Below are 19,405 nucleotides of genomic sequence, written 5' to 3' on the forward strand. Positions count from 1 at the left end.
ACTGTTTTATAAATCTTTTCTTCTTTCGTCAGCACAGCAGCCAACGCAACACGTGACGTAAAGGCTAGTTACTGCGTTATACACTGTTTACATAGAATTGTAATTGCTTATAACCACTTGCGAAGAAATCATGATAATATGACTTATAGTTTAAAAAAACAACCTTTAAAAAACCATAAAACAATTTTATTTAGTAGACTCTGATACGGCTAAAGATTTAACGCTCAGTTATACTCTATGTCGATGCATCGAACATATGGGATGCTCACCTTTATGAATGTAGCCGAGTGATTTCTCCAACATCATTAACTAGTTCCAAAATCTGTACCATTCATAAACGACCAACATGATGAAGATTGTTCATGGCGTCGAATCACTGCACGCAGAACCGGGTACACTCCGCACTGACTTGAGCTTGCTTCGGTCCACGAGACCTCCGTCACCTCAGATAAATCATCAAATAATGCTGGAGACGCGAGTCTGTACCCTATTTACAACTGATTAACCCTCTGAACGTGGGCGCCTCAAACCAGAGTCGTCACTGTGCCAGTGCTAAGCGCACGCTGACACAGAATATCAGTCTTAAAGTCACTGGGACTTAGGTATCTGACTGACTGCCAGCTGAGTCTCCGACTAGGCGCCGCCGACGCGGACTCATAATGTCTTAGTAGTGCCGCCGCCGCGCCACCTAGGAGGACACTGCACCGCGATAACCTGCAAAAATGATCACAATCGATCTGTCGCACTCGAGACAGTAACTATTAGTCTCATACGAAATTTTCTGGAAGCGCTGTAACAAATACGTCTGAAGACGCCGCGCACAAAATCACGGTTCGGTGTTGGTGGAGCGCAGGAAGAGAAGGTGTCCTGGTGCTCGGTTCCTATTTGAACTACGAACATAGGGTAGAAGTTTTTTGGTTTACCCCGATCAGCGGCCATTTGTATAGCCATTCGAACATCTGTCGTACTGTAGCTATGTTACAGTGCAATAAGCGTGGTTTGAACGGTGAACCGTAACTGTCACCTAGACAAAATTTTGCGAATCGATTAATTCCTTTTGCATAAGATTTTAATTGGACTGAAATTAATTCTCAGCTAATGGCACCATTTGTATGGTGCACGTTCGGACTTTATGCGTAAAACCGTATTAAAACCACGTTTTTCTGGAAGGTTTTTGAAACACGTCACTTCTGTATTTTAAACTTGGGCCAATCGGTTCAGACTTCGCACGAAGGTAGATAAATGACTAAACTGAACAGGAAATTCTTTGTGTCCACATAATCTTTATCCGTTGCCGAGGTAACATGGTTTAAATTCGAGCTACATGCAGCTAGTAAAAATACACGTTTTCCTGGGAGAATTTTTAAGCACGACACTTTAACACATTAAACTTGTACGAGTCGCTTCAAACTTTGGACTAAGGTAGTTAAATGGATAAAGTCAAAATAAAGTTTCTTTTTATCCAATAATCTTTATCCGTTGTCGAGATACGATGGTTTAAAGTTGAGTTAAATATAGCACACGTCCTTCTCGGAGGTTTTTGAAGCGCACCACTCATATGCTTTAAACATGTACGAAAGAGTTAAAATTTTGGACGAACGTAGGTAAGTTGATAAAGTGAAAACTAATTTTTTTTATCCGATAAACATTATCCACTGTCGAGATACGATGGATTAAATTCGAGCTAAATGTAGCAAGTAAAATTCATTGTTACGTGAACCGAAAGCGCCGACACGGCTTAAAGTGAATGAAATAAAAAAAACTGCATAGATACGATAAAATTGAAAACTCGCTTTCGAGAATCTACCTTCATTCGGATTTTACGTGGACAAAACACGTTTCTTGTGAGACCTTTCTTTTTTTACCCGCTCCCCCCTTCTTCATTTCAAACTTGTGTGAATAGATTCAAATTTTATGAGAAGATAAACAAATACACGTAATTAATAAATTGCATTACAGTAAAAGTTGGGAACCAGAAAGATAAATGCTCCTATCGTGGCACAAAAAAGGCAAATATGTCATGTGCAGAGTTAGAGATGTAAAACAAGTGAACTAGTTTTTCGACTTACAGGTAGCTTCAAGAGCATTAAAATCAAACCATCTTTACATATTTGCTCTGTTTTACTTATTAGTATTGGTACCCATGTCACATAATATAATGCATCGTGTCAAATAAAGCAACATGATACATAATGTCATGTCGTAATACGTAACACATGACATGATATCATTCAACATGGCAAGTGTCATCTCGTGCAATACGACGCAACTTGTCATTAAAGGTTAGGATGCATGCATCCACACTCTGGGATACTTCCTATTATAGATGCTGCCCCACTCTCGGATACTTCCTATTGCAGTTGTATCTCATACTCTAGAAGCACATATATTTGTGTCTATTTGTTCTTACACCCTTCCTTATGCACGTAATGGGGGGTGGTTTTTTGGGGAAAAATGGTCCCCTCGAGGAAAAATCAGTCTCTTCGTTGATAAATTAAGAAAAAAAATTAGCGCCCCCAGGAACAAATCCATCACAAAAATTTTGTCCCCCCCAGAAAATCTTTTATAGCAATTACTTTTATGCTCTTAGCCATATGATGTTGTAGATTGGCTACTGTGGCTGGCGAATGTTCTGGATTTTCAGCACATGATCAGGAACCTTAGCCTGTAAATTATAAGATGTCGGTGTGCCAACACCTTGCAGCTAAGTGAGCTCACTACATCGAGGAAGTAGGGTTAACTCATCAAAACGCGAGTGAAAGATTATTTGTAACTTTCGCATAAACCAGATTACAGTTATAGAAGTCGGAGGACATGAAAGGGAAACGGTAGTTCGGAAGGGAAAGGGACAGAATTGAAGCTCATTCCCTATGCTACTTTGTCTGCACACAGAAAAGGTAGTAAAGGAAACCAAGAAAAATTTGGAAAGGGAATGAAGTTCAGGAAAAAGAAATAAAAACTTTGCGATTTGTAGATGACATTGTAATTCTGCCACAGAGAGCAAAGGACTTGCAAGATCTGTCGAATGGAATGGATAGCTACCGTACTTCAAACGAGGATGTACGTGGAATGTCAGCGACAGTAAAACGCAGGCAATTAAATCTGAGTAGGACATGCGACAGTAAAAGTAGCACGTGAGTTTTACCATTCAACCAGAAGAACAATCGACAGTGTCAGAAGATGCTATAAAATACAGGCTTGCTGTAGCAAGAAAAGCTTTTTGAAGAAGAGAAATATTATACCATTTAACAGAAATGTAATCGTTAGGAGGTCTTCTGTGAAACTTTCTCTGGTTTGTTATTTATGGAAGAGGATCGTGGACGATAAACGCTATAGAGAAGAAGAGAATAGTATTGCAGCAAAAGAATGCTGAATATCAGAAGGACTGAACGCAAAATTAATGAAGAAGTTAGTGAGATGAATCGGGGAGAAAAGAAATGTGTTTTACAAACTGACTAAAATAAGGGATCTATTGATAGAACACGTCCTGAGGCATCAATAAATAATCAACTTTATAAAATTATAGTATGAGACAAAGGCTTGAGTGCACTACCAGATTCCGGTGGATGTAGGATGTGCTAACTTTATGCTGAGATGAAAATGCTTGCAAAAGATAGACTAGCGTGGAGATCTGCAGCAAACCAGTCTTCCGACTGGAGACCATAAGAAAAACAAAAACATACCTAAATGAACATTCCCTTGGTTTTATAGACTAAAACAGTTCGGTCTAAGTGCGAAATTATCGGAAAATCTTTCGTCACGGAAGTCACACTTTCTCGTAATCGAAAACGTGCTGTGCGTAACTCAGATTCATTTTGATATATCCCACCTAGATCTTCTAAATGATGTTTTACGTAGAAAAGTTATTCGATAAGCGTAACACTAACGCCTTTTCGTGGCTGTAGCTTTCACACGTATTTCCTGAAAGCCTAACCACAACAGCACGATCTTTATCCGTTACACGAAGGTATCTCGCTTCGCACTAAATGCATCTCGCCAGCCTGCAACACTCCCCACAAAGAGTTAACGCAATCTCTTACGTCTTTCAGAGATTTTATCCAATTCCTCCGCACTTACACAAGAACCTGTTAAAAACAAGTCTCGCGGTGTCCGTTATTACCTTGTCCGACGGCTCTAAGTTGCTGTAAAACGTCTGGGTTGTTGGGTGGAGATCTATGGAGATCAACATAATTTCCTAACTTTTTCTACCGGTTGCAACATACTGTATCCATGAATATAAATACAAATAATGCGAACAGACTCTTTTAATTTGTTTGTTCATTTCCATAAACTAGTTTTCCAATCTTTTCGGGTTTCTCTTCAGACGAGACATACAGATGATGAAGTTGATTCTGGATGTAGGGCGCGCAACATCATGGTCATCGGCTCCCTGGCGGAGAGCCATCATGCCATTCTAATGAGGGAGTGTGGGGGACAAAGGCTTTCCCCACCGGCGGAGTATTTTTACAATGCATTTATCCTAGCAATATCAATATATTTTTCATAGCACGTAGCCTACTACAAAAGGAGGGGCACACAAAAAATAAGAGGAACTAATTTAGTTAATCGTTTTTTACTTTTGTTAACAACATCCTTTTTAAGTAGAAACTGATGTATAAGTAGGGTCCAGAACCTGAAAATATCCTTTAGTACTATCTTAGCAGAACTAATGCGTTATCCGTAATATCTACATAGGGAGGAAAGGAACGTTTTGACCACACCAACAAATTGTAAGAAACAAAAATTTTGTTAATTGCCGTTGAGTTTTATTCACAACATACTTTTTAAATATGTACTGGTGCGTGAAAAGGTTCCTTAACTTGAAATTATGAATATAACATCTGTTGTGGAATATCACATTTACTACTATGATTTGGGTTACGTTTTACTGAAAAATTCAAAACAATTACGGGATCTAGTGTAAGAAAGCATTAAAAGCAACACATATTTTTTCCAAAATTTTAAAATGTAAAGTACATGACCAGATTACAATGTTTTCAAAAGCTAGGCGTAAACTACCCCGTCCCCCCCACCACCCCACACGGCTTGGTATTGCTAGGGTTAAAGCCCACTTCCCCTCCTCAGCACTTTAGGGATGAGCCCAGAAGGTCACAAATTTTCAAAACCGGTGGTTATATATTTATTTTCGTACTATCATATTGGGTATTCGCTCTGTGGCGAGAAGATAAGAAACACTTTAATATATCGCCTTGAGTGATAGTTATATGGCAAATTGGCTTGACATACAACTTTCTTTACCTACTATGGCAGTATGGGCAATATTGTAGCTAATATCCACCTGACAGCTTACATTTCCACTGCTTGTTAGCCACAGAATTAATCACGTGCCACAGTAAGCACTGACTGTCACCGTAAATCCGCTAGCATCTAACACGTGCTGTAAACAGATCATCTCTCAGAGATTAACATTTTCCGCTTGGAAACAGTTCTTTCATTTCTGAGTACATGTGTTATGTGGCCAGATACATTGATCCTGGATTGTTTTTAACACGAGTGTTAAAAAAATAGCTTTCAGTAATTACAGGTTCTGAAAATAGCACCAGTTGACATACGTTCTGTTTCCATGAACAGACCAAATATTTGATTGTTTGATGCCATTCTTGCTCATAATCTAGATCTGGAATCGATCAACGGTTATAATATTGCTACCGAACCAATGTCTTTGATACAGCGCATGTTCGTAAGTAATCAGATGAAAGTACATGGTTTCACAGACATTTCCAAGTCTCAAAAATGTATGATGCGTCTATACAGGCTGAAGTGACGACTGAAAATTTGTACCATGGTCGGAATTTTTAACCCAGGTCTGCTGCTCAGTAAACAGGTGGGCTAACCATTACGCCATCGTGGCACAGCAGCTTTGCACAGCTTCACGGACTCCCGTAGTCCACGACTGTCTCCTCGATCCAAATTCCCATTCACATTTTAGACCACTCAGTATTCCACCTAAATTCGAATGGTACCGAAGAGGCTACCCAGCTGTATTGGAACAGTACCTCAACGTTAAACGAAACGGAGGATCCTGCCTGAACCGCTTAATCAAATGAAGGTCCAGAGACTTTTTCATGTCTCAATCATCTATGATGTATATATGCAGACTGAAGTCAGGGTGGCGTATTGGTTAACGCATCTGCCTAGTTAGCAGAAGACCTGGGTTCAAGTCCTTGCCTTGGTACAAATTTTCATTCGTCGCTACGGTCTGCATATATACATCATACAATGTTCGAAACTTGAAAAAGTCTCTGGAACCACAGAGTCACTTTATTAAAGCACCTGTGCTTGGTTTTCAGACAGTCTCGTTCGATGCTATGGTGCTATTCCAATACAGCTGTTTGAGAGTAAGAGGAATACCAAGTGGTCTGAGGCTTGAATGGGAATAGGAATTGAGGAGGGAGGCGTGCCAGGGCATTCCGTGTAGTTGTGCAAGGGCACTGTGACAGCGCGGCGTAGTGGTTAGTGAGCAGAAGACCGAGGTTCGAATCCCGGCCTTGATATAAATTCTCATTCGTCGCTTCAGTCTGCCTATATTTGTCTGTACTGTTCTGATTAATGTGAGAAGTTGCTTTTTCTGGGGAACCAAAAAAAATGGTTCAAATGGCTCTGTGCACTATGGGACTTAACATCTGAGGTCATCAGTCCCCTAGAACTTAGAACTACTTAAACCTAACTAACCTAAGGACATCACACATACCCATGCCCGAGGCAGGATTGGAACCTGCGACCGTAGCGGTCGCGCAGTTCCAGACTGAAGCGCCTAGAACCGCTCGACCACACCGGCCGGCCTCTGGGGAACCGTTAAACAACATTTATATGGCGACCTCTACCACACATTAATTTCAGTAAGCCTCAAAGGCACCGTTGGTCGAAGTATTTAGCTACACTTCTGACCACTCACGTAAGTTTTGGCAGTGAAGTGGTGAGTGTGTTCGACTCAGATGTCTAGAATCAAGGTAGAAAGATGAGTCGACGTGGAAGTAATGGAAGGAAGAATCTATAGTATTTGGAATTGCCCGTGAACAACGGTGATTAAAGTTGTTCAATTTCGTGTATCAAAGCGCATTTATACAGTCGCATCTACGCAACACGGAGTAAGAGCAGCGGTCCTCACAATTTCCTAACCATCACGGACCGGAGACGCCTTGTCACTGACAATCGGTTTTAAAACCGACGGGAGTTATTGCTGCCAGTGTTAGGAGATCAATCTCAGCCACTTTCAGAGCGAAGTCAACTGCAGGCAGTGGACATTTGGAGTCGGGTACTCCACTAAAGACAGTTGCTCACAGTTGCACTCAGATTGTTTTCGAGTGTATAGCCGTGTTACATACGCTTGTACATATACCTGTCTGTTTTTCCATGGTATTTTGTCTGGCAATATAAGCTCAGCCGCTATGTTACCTTAGAGGGCCTGATGATGGCAAAATGGAATACCGAAACCAGTTGCTCCTGGAATAAACGAGAGATGAAATTTTAGCTGTTGGTTTATTTGTTGCTGGTTGTAGATATCGGTTGACGCCCTACCGTCTCTCCTAGAAAGGATAGATCAAGTGAAAATGGTTTCTGATTTATGTTTCTATGTGACCGCCTTTCCATCCCAACCCCTATGCGACGTAGGTAATTCTTAGCCCCACAGTACTTCCTTCCAGATAGGAAATGATATATGTTCCAAGCATGATTTAAATCGTAGCAGTGATGAAGGATGAGAAATGGAACTTACGTATATTCGTACATCAATGATTATTGTACAACACTTAGTGTTCTACAATTCCCATCTTAGATATCAACGGGTAGTAGAGCAGACTTAGAAAGTAAGTTTTTGATAACGAACGCATGTCCGGAAATGTATTCTTCGGCTGCGAAATAACTTTGAGGTTGGTCACTATCAAATCTCCAGCATCACAGTACGCACGTAGAGAAGACATTGAGATATGACGTCAGTGCTCTACCGGAGCCCATGGTATGGATCATGTTTAGAAACAAGGAAGAATCATTGGGTTTTACGTCCCGTAAATATCGAGCTCATTAGAGACGGAGCACAAGCTCGGATTGTCAGGGATGGGAAAGGAGATCGGTCGTGCCCTTTCAAAGGAACCATCCCGGCATTTGCCTGGAGTGATCTAGGGAAATCACGGAAAACCTATATATGGATGGCAAGACGCAGATTTGAACCGTCGTCGTCCCGAATACGAGTCCAGAGTGCTAACGACAGCTCCAACTCGCTTGGTGATAATGTTTCGAGTTGGAACTCCCTGGCAGATTAAAATCGTGTACAAATCCGGAACTCCAACCTGGAACGTTTGCTTTTCGCGGACAAGAGCTCTACCGATTGTGATATCCAAGCACGGCTCACGACTCACGTTCACAGCTTTAATCCCACCAGTGCCCTAACTCCTGCCTTTAATATACCAGTAAGTTTCAGATCAACTCACACTCCACTGCAAAGTGAAAATTCATTCAGGAATGTTCCGCGTAGTCGTCGGATTCTCTTCTGAGTGTACCAGCTTCTAGCAGCCGTTGTTGAAGTTGGAGGAAAATGGTAACTGATGTCATAATTACAATAGGGAATGACGATGACGCCCTGTTCTCAGTATGTGTGCTTGCCGTGAAGTGGGAGACTTGAAATTGGTCTAATTTTCAAAGTTATTTTACATCAGAACGGACATTTAAGAACGTGGATTCGTTAGCAGATCTTTATCTGCTAAATGCCCTCTACAACTCCCAGAGACATTTAACAGGATATATGGATAGAGGATAGTGTGACCAGCGAGCTTCGACTGACTGGAGAGGACGTATGGACATGACACAGTAGTCAGCAATTCGTTGTCTGGTAGTGCAAGAGGCAGTCTGTTGTCGTTGCAGGTGGAGCAGCGCCTCAAGTGCGGCGACGTGGCCGGTGCGGCCTCAGAACCGCTGCTGGACGCGCCGCTGGAGGCGGAGCCGGCCCTGCACGGCCACAGCCACGCTCAAGCGCACGCCACGGAGCCGCTGCTGCCGCCACCGTCGCCAACCCCCTCGCTGGGCACGGCCGCGCCGCCCCCTCCACCCCCGCCGCTACCGGCCACTGCCGCAGCCGCCGCCGTGACGACGACGGCGCCGCCTCCACCCCCGCAGCCGTCGCTGCCCGCCACGGCCGCCGCCTCCGCCGCCTCCGCCGCCACCGGAGCGCCCCCGGCGTCTTCCTCCGCTGCCGGCGGCCGCACGCCCGCTCCGCCCGCGCCTCGCAGCCGCGGCTCCGTCATCTTCCCCAGCGTCAAGAACAAGCCGACCATCGCCAACAACACCTTCTCCACCGACTCCCTCGGCGCCATCAAGGACGTTAAGGTATGGACACAGAATATCCTGCACCACAGATCACATGTATATAGTTACCGTTGTACGGGACGAAATAGTACTCGTGGGTTCTTAGTTTTACTCCTGCAGGAGGCGACGTGATACTACAACACATGAAATATTAAACACTTGATTACAACTAGAACAAGATAAAATACTTAATTTAAAATCTTCTTGGTTGTTAAGCCGCGTCATGTTTGAAACTTCCTGGCAGAGTAAAACTGTGTGCCGCACCGAGACTCGAACTCGGGACCTTTGCCTTTCGCGGGCAAGTGCTCTACCAACTGAGCTACCCAAGCACGACTCACACCCCCTCCTCACAGCTTCACTTTTGCCAGTACCTCGTCTCCTACCTTCCAAACTTTACAGAAGCTCACTGTAAAGTTTGGAAGGCAGGAGTCTAGGTACTTGCCCGCGAAAGGCAAAGGTCCCGAGTTCGAGTCTCGGTCCGGCACACAGTTTTAATCTGCCAGGAAGTTTCATATCAGCGCACACTCCGCTGCATAGTGAAAATCTCATGTACGTCATGTTTCTTCAAACGATCGACGTTTCGACCCCTCTGATGGGATCTTTTTCAGTCTTATAGTGTCCACTATAGATTGTGCACTGTCAGAGACAAGTGTCGCCTTCTCTATAAAAGAGAATTTTCCCGCTCTTGTACTGGAGAAGTGGGATTATTGGGTAAAAATACTATGGTTACCATAGGTAGGCCATCTTCACTGGATGGAAAGAGAAATAGCTCCACGCTAATGCCGAAGAACCGTGTTATTGGCTAAAACTATTGTGGCTACCATTGACGGGCCAACCGTCATTGATTAGAAAGGGATTTTTCGCGCACTTATGCTGAAGAAGAATTACTGGTTAAAATTCCTCCTGTTGCTGTTTGTGGACCAACATCATTGGCTAGAAGCGAAATGGGCGGAGCATGAGAAGAGGAATGTTTATCCAGGATAATGAAAGAGACAAATTAATCTGGAGAAAAAAGGGTTTATTTTTACAAAACAATACTTTCTCTACTTTTCAACATAATCAAATGGCTCAAATGGCTCTGAGCACTATGGGACTTAAGTTCTAAGGTCATCAGTCCCCTAGAACTTAGAACTACTTAAACCTAACTAACCTAAGGACATCACACACATCCATGCCCGAGGCAGGATTCGAACCTGCGACCGTAGCGGTCGCGCGGTTCCAGACTGTAGCGCCTAGAACCTCTCGGCCACCCAGGCCGGCTTCAACATAATCCCCTTGAACATTTATGCACTTGTTCCAATGGGATACAAGCTTTTTTATTCCAGGTGCAAAGAACTGTTTATTTTGATGTTTGAACCAATTTCTCACAAACTTTTTCACGTCCTTGTTGTCCTGAAACCTTTTCGCCCGTAATGCCTCCTTCGGTGCACCAGACAAATGGAAATCGCTAGGTGCTAAATCAGGACTGTAAGGGGGATGAGGCAGTACCTCCCAGCCTATTTTGTTGATGGTTTCACGGGTTAGTTGAGCAATATGAGGACGTGCGTTGTCTTGCTGGAGAATCACACCTCTCCTCTGAGATCCACGACGTCTCTCTCATGGCAGGCTTCACCTTGTTTAAAAGCAAATCCGACTAGTGTTGGCTGTTCATTGTACGCTGCTCTTCGATATAACCATAAAAAACTTTAGCATCCTAAAACACCGTCAACATTACTTATAGTGTCCACCATAGATTGTGCACTCTCAGAGACAAGTGTCGCCTTCTCTATAAAAGAAAATTTTCCCGCTCTTGTACTGGAGAAGTGGGATACTTGGGTTTGTATTTTTTCTTGATAGGTGAGTTGGTGTGCTTCCACTCCATGCTTTGTCTTTTTGATTCTGGCTCATAGTGAACCCAAGTTTCATCACAAGTTAAAATTTTGTTGAGGAAGTGCTCACCAGCTCTTTCATAACGTTCCTTTAGCTCTGTGCACTCTCTCAACCTTGTTTCCTTGTGTAGCTGCATCGACTCCTTTGGGACCCATCTTGCACATGTTTTGCGGTACTTCAGCTTGTTACAGATAATGTTATGAACCGTACCAATACTAACTCGAACGTTATCAAGTATCATTTCCACAGTCACACAGTGGTCGACACGAATAATGTCATCAATTCGGCTTTCAAGTGAGGGAGTTTAAACTGCAACTGGTCGGCCAGAACGGTGTTCGTCAGTCACTCAGTCGCTACCATTTTTGAACAGCTCTACCCACTTACAAAAATTTCCAAGATTCATACAACCTTCACCATAATCTTTAGACATTCTACAGTTCGTATTCACTGGTTTCTCGCCTTCAGCAAGTAAAAAACGAATCACAGAAAGTTGTTCAACTAATGTGGACGTTTCAAACAGACTCACTATCTTGAAATGTATTTTTGAGGTTATAAACAAAACAATGGTGATACATCAACTGATGAGGGCTCATCCCAGTGATGCCAACTTAGAGCCATAGAAGTACCAAACTTGCCCTACTAATAGTTTTTTTCCCCAGACCAATTTGTCTCTTTAATTACTGAATGAGCCTCGTGTTATTGTCCGCAGAGGTGGCTTCCAGGGCGTTTTTGTAGTATTCACTTCCTTGGTGGCGGGAAGCCAATAGCCATCCTCTCCACTGTAGTTACATGCGTTCTTAGAAATTTCAATGGCTTCTCGGACTTTTCTTCTATAAATGTTTGTTTCTTAGCCAGCACATGTGCGTTGTCGAAATCGGTGTCAAGGCCACAGTTCTCGTGATGTTCCGCTACCGCCCATTTCATACTTCAATATAGCCGCCTGTGGCGTTTCTTAATACTTTCTTTAACACTCCTTCCCGTTTTGCCTATATACACTTTGCCGCAGCCACATGTCAGTCTGGAAGCACTGCTTGCTTCTGGGCTGGGTGGTGGTGCGAAGTGACGTCTAAACACCTGTTTCTTTTAGTAGGCTTTTTATACAGTGTGTCCTAGAGTGTTGTCAGATCTAGGCGCGGGAAACCGATCTCGCTCTCAACCTCCAAGGCAAAATTGATTTTGGGGTGAATTCCATTTAAGAAATTGTGGAAGCAATGAAGCTCTTCTTCGCTGTGTGCCCGTATAACAAATATGTCATCCACATAGCGGAGGCAACAGGAATGCTTCAAAGGTGCACTACTTATGCCTGTTTCTCAAGAGTTCCATAAAAATGTCTGCCACTACTGGCGACAAGGGTGAGCCCATAGCAAGACAATCAGGCTTTTCATAGAATTCACCGCTGTATTTTAAATAGCTCGTTTGAAGATACAAATCAGTCAGTCATCTGGAGCAACATTCTGCCTTGTGATCTCCATATGTTTCATATTGGGATGTTAGTAAATAACGATGTCACATCGAAGCTAACAAGATCGTCATTTACGGATATTTTCACCGTGCACATAATTTCTAAAAAATATGTTGAATCTCTGACAAAATTATTTGTTTTTCCAACAAGATTTCCCAGTTTTCCCGACAAATGACTTGCTAAAAAGTAAGTTGGTGAGTTAAAACCATTCAGTATAGGTCTCAAGGAACCGATTGTTTGTATATCTAGGGTAGTCTTTGGATGACACTAGTGTTTAGACTCCGAAAGTGCACAGTCTGCAGTGAACACTGAAAGATCCTGAAGAATATCCCAGCAGAGGCGTCGAAACGTCGATCGCTTGAAGAAACATAACACAGCCAATCCAGAAGTTTCAACTTGAGTGACAATGCCCACTAAAACCTTCAGTCTTATATGAAATACTTAACTTTGTAACAATCCATGACCACAGGAGTGTCACGAGTATTTATTACTGTCACTGAACATTATCACTCGATACAGAACAAGGTACTAGCCTCTCCTCACAACATACAATTGACGACGAACATTCATGCAGAGTTCAGTCTAATGCAACTATCGCACTGCTAGCACGGTGGAGAGACGATGCTGCCGTCTTCGGCGATGGTTGCAGACTGAGCTGAGCGGAAGTGCGCTCAAACAAGTAAGCGAGCTGATGCAGTGGAGTATGGAGGCTGGGCGCGTCTACTCCGTCGCCGCTCATTCGGCGCTGCGTCTGGCAGCGACTGTGCTTTTTTTGTAGTTTCGTCGTGAGATACCAATCTTGCCTTGGCACCTCATTCTTCAGTCGACACCACACTTACATCGCCCGTCCAAAAAGTTCTGAGGCTGATTTTAGAGCAGCAACTACTGCGACAACTTGAATAAACACCTGTAAACAATGTGCATCCGAAGAGTTAGTTGTGAGCAGGCAGTGTTAAGTAGCGGACGTGCAGCCGTAGTGTGTCCACGTTGTTATTTCACAAATTGCAGTAGAGCACATGTTTAAACCGAGTGTTCAAGACCTTATCCAGAATGATTTGAAGAAGAGAAAAGTGTGTACAAATTTTGTCCCTCACCTCTACACTCTCGAACAAAAACGACGATGCTAGGACGACTACAATAGTTGATTGAAATCCAAAATGCAGACAGTTCATTTCTGAAAAAAAAAAGTCAACAGGGATGACAAGACTTGATGTTATCAATATGAATCTAGCACAAAACAGCGAACTGCAGTAATTCATATGACTGGTCACTGCCCTGATGACACAACCGACATTGTACCCAGCGTGATGTGCGAGTTGAACAACTTCCCAAAGAAGAATTTTTCTGACAGGTTCACGCAGATGTGTGAAAGTCCTGTGCGTTGTACACAAGTGGTGTTGCGGGATGAGGGACGAGAATATGTAGAACATCTCAGGCATTAAAAACACCGTATTCGTTTTTTCGCTACATTTTTATTATTCCAGGCTCCAAAATTTTTGGACCAACAGAGTATTTACTTTCTGATTAATCGAGACTACATCTACAGATTTGGGATCAGGAGGCATAACTAGTCTTGTTTGAAGCTGGTACACTGTTGTGAGGAGAAACAAAGAAGCATCAATAGAGAAAATAGTAACTGATGTTTTTTTGAAAGTTACTGAAAGTTTGAAAAAACACGGCTCACCAATTTTTGTGCTGTTAAACATATTCCACTGCCTTTTAACCTAGCATACCAATAAGAAATAATAAAATGCGTAGAAAGTTCTAATTTCTGAGGTGTACTTGCTGATCGAAACTTAAATTGGAAAACCTATATAGCAGGTCTGCTAGAGACTGGCTACTTTTGCCATAAGAAAAATTGCCAAATTCGGGGCTACATAAATCAGTAAGTTAACATATTTTGAGATTTTTCATTCTTTGAACTGTTACTGAGTAATGTTCTGGGGTAACTCCTCTCCTAGCCAAAAAATATTCACTGTACAGAGGAAACCTACTGAAATTAAGTGTGTGGTTCACACACATATATCTTGCAGATATCTCTTTAAACAGCTGGAAATGTTAACCGCAGCAGCACACTACATTTATTCGCTTATAAAATTGGTTATCAGCAGTCCATCTCTGTTTGAGAGTAACAGAGATATTCACAAGACTAGAACGAATAATTACTCCCTAAGGAATATAGCTTAGGCACAGAAGTGGGTAAAATATTCAGCTATAAAACTCTTTGACAATCTATCCATTGAAATGTCTGACAAATAGAAAAAGTGTTTCGAAATATAGATTAAAATTGTTTCTCCTTGACAAATCCTTCTTTACCACAGAGAAATTCTTGAATGGAAATAATTAGTCATTTTTTTTGTAAAAAAAACACCTGTATATGGCCAGCGTGCAGCTACATAAATATTTTTTCATTGTTTTAAGAATGTATCCTATGATTGTTCAGATGTCTCATTATACATCGTAATGTTTGTCGTCTATCTGATAGTGGAACATCTAACCAACCAACCTTGTATAGTAATAGGATGTTGGTGGCGTCTCTAGATCAGATTTGCGCTTAAATGACTTTGAAATTTGCAGGGCTCGAGTGGGTTGCCTACATTCAGGGGCAGGGTTCATTGATCTCTCATCTCGACCTTGACCTCGACCTTGACCTTGACCTTGATCTTGACATTCACCTCATGATATAATCATGCCCCTCCCCTACTCTCCACTCACCCTCTCCTCCCCACCCTACCCCTCCCTATCAACAACCAGTTGCATGGTGTATTAAAAATAAAACAGCCAATCGGAAACCAAGATTAGGGAAATTTCTCAATTGTGTTTTGTATCGCTGTGGCCCCTCCCCGTCCTTTCGAGCCAGTCAGAGTGCAGTATTAAAATGATGAATAAAAATGACACCAAATTGCATTACTTTCGTCATACTTACGTAAAATTTCGTAAACACACCGCACAATTTACCACTTCCCTCCCGTCTCTTCCAGTCAGAACCCAGTATCTTAGCAGCTATTAAAATGAAACGGCCATTCACCCTGTGGCCCAGCTTGACTGTGCTCATAGGTATCTGAATGACCTGAAATTAGATATTACATATAAAATACATCACACATTTAAAAGATACCTGAATTACTTAAAACGATAGTAAACATATTGGCAATCATATTTTCATTACTGACTTACAAAAACCTTTTATGGAGTGGCATACCAGTCACATCAGAAAATTTCGCCGGATGCTATACACAATTCGCTGTGGAATTTCGGAACGATCATCTAACATACACTTTATAGATAATTAACACCAACATTTGTTTATAAAATGTAATTAACGAATAAGTAATACGTATTTGCTAAAGATTGGCTCCTGCCGACTTAAAAACCCGAAAAAATCAACTGCTGAGTTATGTCCCCGTTGCCTGTTGTCATCAACAGATGTCTGCACGGGCATAAACGTTCGAAGATAGACCTACGGACCGCTCATGGTGTAAGACACAACACAGCCTTAAATTAATTATTTTCGACTTCGATGATGCTAGTCAAATATCACTATACTCTGAAATGTCTGCGAAATACATCAGCAATGCAAAATAATGCGGTATTTATGTCCTGTATCACAATGTTTATACCTAGCTTAAAAATGGTTCAAATGGCTCTAAGCACTATGGGACTTAACATCGGAGGTCATCAGTCCCATAGACTTAGAACTACTTAAACCTGACTAACCTAAGGACATCACACACGTCCACGCCCGAGGCAGGATTCGAACCTGCGACTGTAACAGCAGCGCGGTTCCGGACTGAAGCGCCTAGAACCGCTCGGGCACAGCGGCCGGCTTTATGTCAAGAATCACGACCTTATTTTCCACACATATCCGTCAAATTGGTGACTATAAAACGTGATTGTGAGCTCTAAAATACGTACCAGGGGAAGTGGAGTGAAAATAATGTATCATCAAAAAATATAATCGATAACGATTATTGGACAAGATTGTGTCTAGCTGAGGTTAAGCACGAAGGTGTCCTGAAAAGTAATGACTCCGAATCTTTTATGTGAAAACTCTTGAAGCTTTTTAAATAACACGAAAGTGATTAACATTTTACATCTTCTTTATTCATGTCGATATATTTATTTCTCAGTGTAGTCATTCTGGCGACGAGTATCGAAGAAGCTACGTTTACGAACCGATGATTTATATTTCTTCCTTGCTTGTAAGGGCACAGAATTCAACATCACATACACCTACTGGAAACGCCAAAGTCTCGTAAAATATCATCACGTTGTGTTTTATGGTTATACTTTTTTGTGCAGTTATTAAATTTTTTCTCGATATTCTGTTTAATATTGACTTTTTCAGTGCTTGGTAGTATGCAGCCAAGGAAGCTAAACTTGTCAACTTGTTGAACGGGTATCTTAATTAAATTGCAACTCGTTCTACAGAGGCACATTTTACAATTACATCCTAGGTAATGGCGTGTTTCGATCTTTCAGTAATGCCTATTCTTCCAGTGTACATATTTATTTATTTATTTATTTATTTACATAGTTTACGCCCACAATGGACACTAAAATCAAACACAGTACAACAGAATCTACAATGATCAAGTTTAGGTCTTAGCAGTCAGCAATTTCTTCGTTTCCCAAAACTTCTTCATTCGCTGTGATCTGGCTGCTCGTTCTTCTGCAGATATGACATTCTTCTTCCGTTCTGATGGTCTGAATGTCATCCGTGTGTATTTGTTCTTCAGAAGCAGCTTATCTTCTCTGTATTGAATTTGGTGTGTGGTGTGTTCAGTTCATCCAAATCACTTTGTACTTCTTTAAACCAGATATTTTTGTTTTTACTGTTCCAGAAGTAGTCAAAAAATTGCTTCAGGATTCTAGTTCTTGGAAGCGACATATGCGGCCGAAAAATGCAATCCTTCTAATCCTTCTTTTCCACATTGTATCAATAATGGATTCACTTTCTTTATACACTACTGAATTGGGCAAAAGTCTCCACTGCCTATTAACTTGGTGTTTCTTACTGATAATTGTTCGGTGTAGGTATTAAAGTCCATGGAAAAGAAATAAAAACGTTGAGGTTCGCCGATGACATTGTAATTCTGTCGGAGACAGCAAACGACTTGCCTCAAATGCCTCTGAGCACTATGGGACTTAACATCTGAGGTCATCAGTCCCCTAGAACTTAGAACTAGTTAAACCTAAGTAACCTAAGGACATCACACACATCCATGCCCGAGGCAGGATTCGAACCTGCGACCGTAGCAGCCGCGCGGTTCCTGACTGAGAGCCTAGAATAGCAAACGACTTGGAAGAGCAGTTGAACGGAATGGACAGTGTCTTGAAAGGAGGATATAAGACGAAGATCAACAAAAGCAAAACGAGGATAATGGAATGTAGTCGAATTAAGTCGGGTGGTGCTGAGGGAATTAGATTAGGAAATGAGACACTTAAAGTAGTAAAGGAGTTTTGCTATTTGGGGAGCACAATAACTGATGATGGTCGAAGTAGAGAGGATATAAAATGTAGATTGGCAATGGCAAGGAAAGCTTTTCTGAAGAAGAGAAATTTGTTAACATCGAGTATAGATTTAAGTGTCAGGAAGTCGTTTCTGAAAGTGTTTGTATGGAGTGTAGCCATGTATGGAAGTGAAACATGGACGATAAATAGTTTGGACAAGAAGAGAATAGAAGCTTTCGAAATGTGGTGCTACAGAAGAATGCTGAAGATTAGATGGGTAGATCACATAACTAATGAGGAGGTATTGAATAGAATTGGGGAGAAGAGGAGTTTGTGGCACAACTTGACAAGAAGAAGGGACCGGTTGGTAGGACATGTTCTGAGGCATCAAGGGATCACAAATTTAGCATTGGAGGGCAGCGTGGAGGGTAAAAATCGTAGAGGGAGACCAAGAGATGAATACACTAAGCAGATTCAGAAGGATGTAGGTTGCAGTAAGTACTGGGAGATGGAGAAGCTTGCTCAGGATAGATTAGCATGGAGAGATGCATCAAACCAGTCTCAGGACTGAAGACAACAACAACATTCTTCTATCAACTTTCTGCAATTTGTCAGTTGTTGCTTGAGTATTTAGTCTGAATAGTGTTTCACTTGTATATGTTGCTTCCGGTTTAACGACGAACATAATTGTAAAAAGAAAATTCTGACTTATCCCTTAGCTCGTCGTGTACTTTCTCCTCGACTGCACGTACTGCGGTCTCTTGCGACTCGCATCTGTTTCTTCTGCATTCTTTGTAAGTTTACCTTTTTGCCATCCATTCTTTCGTCATTTCGGCCTCATCTCAAAATCCAAATAGTTCTTCAACTAATTGATTGAATTTAGTCTATCAGGTTGTCAATAAATCAGTGATTCGGAGACTGGACTCGAATTCGGAGGAAGTGGGTTGAAATTTGCATCCCGCTGTCCTCGCTTCTTTCTGCAAACGACTTGCAGGCGAACAATGGAATGGTTCCTTAAACCAACGGTGGAAACTTCATTCCACTTCCCAGCACAACTGATTTACTGTTCCACACGAAATCTCCCTGCTTTCCAAATGCAATTTTAGAAAACCTGTGAGACGTAGGTACTTTCGGTTTGCAGCATCACGTAAATAAGCTCAAAGTTTTGTACAAAACATTAATAGACTTTGTAACTCTTAAAATGTCTAGACCGTACTCTATCTCAACCCATGTGCGCACAAGCATGTCCCGTTTGACGGAGATTATGCATCCACAATTCTTCTGCGGGGACCGCCAAGGACA

General features: G+C 42.0%; 1 protein-coding gene across 1 annotated transcript in view; it reads left to right on the top strand.

Moving 5' to 3' along the window:
• LOC124795104 overlaps nt 1-19,405 on the top strand; it is a 600,254-nt gene that overhangs the window by 486,947 nt on the left and 93,902 nt on the right. The window contains exon 5 of the mRNA XM_047258952.1: nt 8,878-9,339. Within this exon, the coding sequence (XP_047114908.1) occupies nt 8,878-9,339 (462 nt within the window). The remainder of the gene's footprint in view (nt 1-8,877; nt 9,340-19,405) is intronic.

The sequence above is a fragment of the Schistocerca piceifrons genome, chromosome 4 (assembly GCF_021461385.2).
Source record: "Schistocerca piceifrons isolate TAMUIC-IGC-003096 chromosome 4, iqSchPice1.1, whole genome shotgun sequence".
NCBI classification, from domain to species: Eukaryota; Metazoa; Arthropoda; class Insecta; order Orthoptera; family Acrididae; genus Schistocerca; species Schistocerca piceifrons.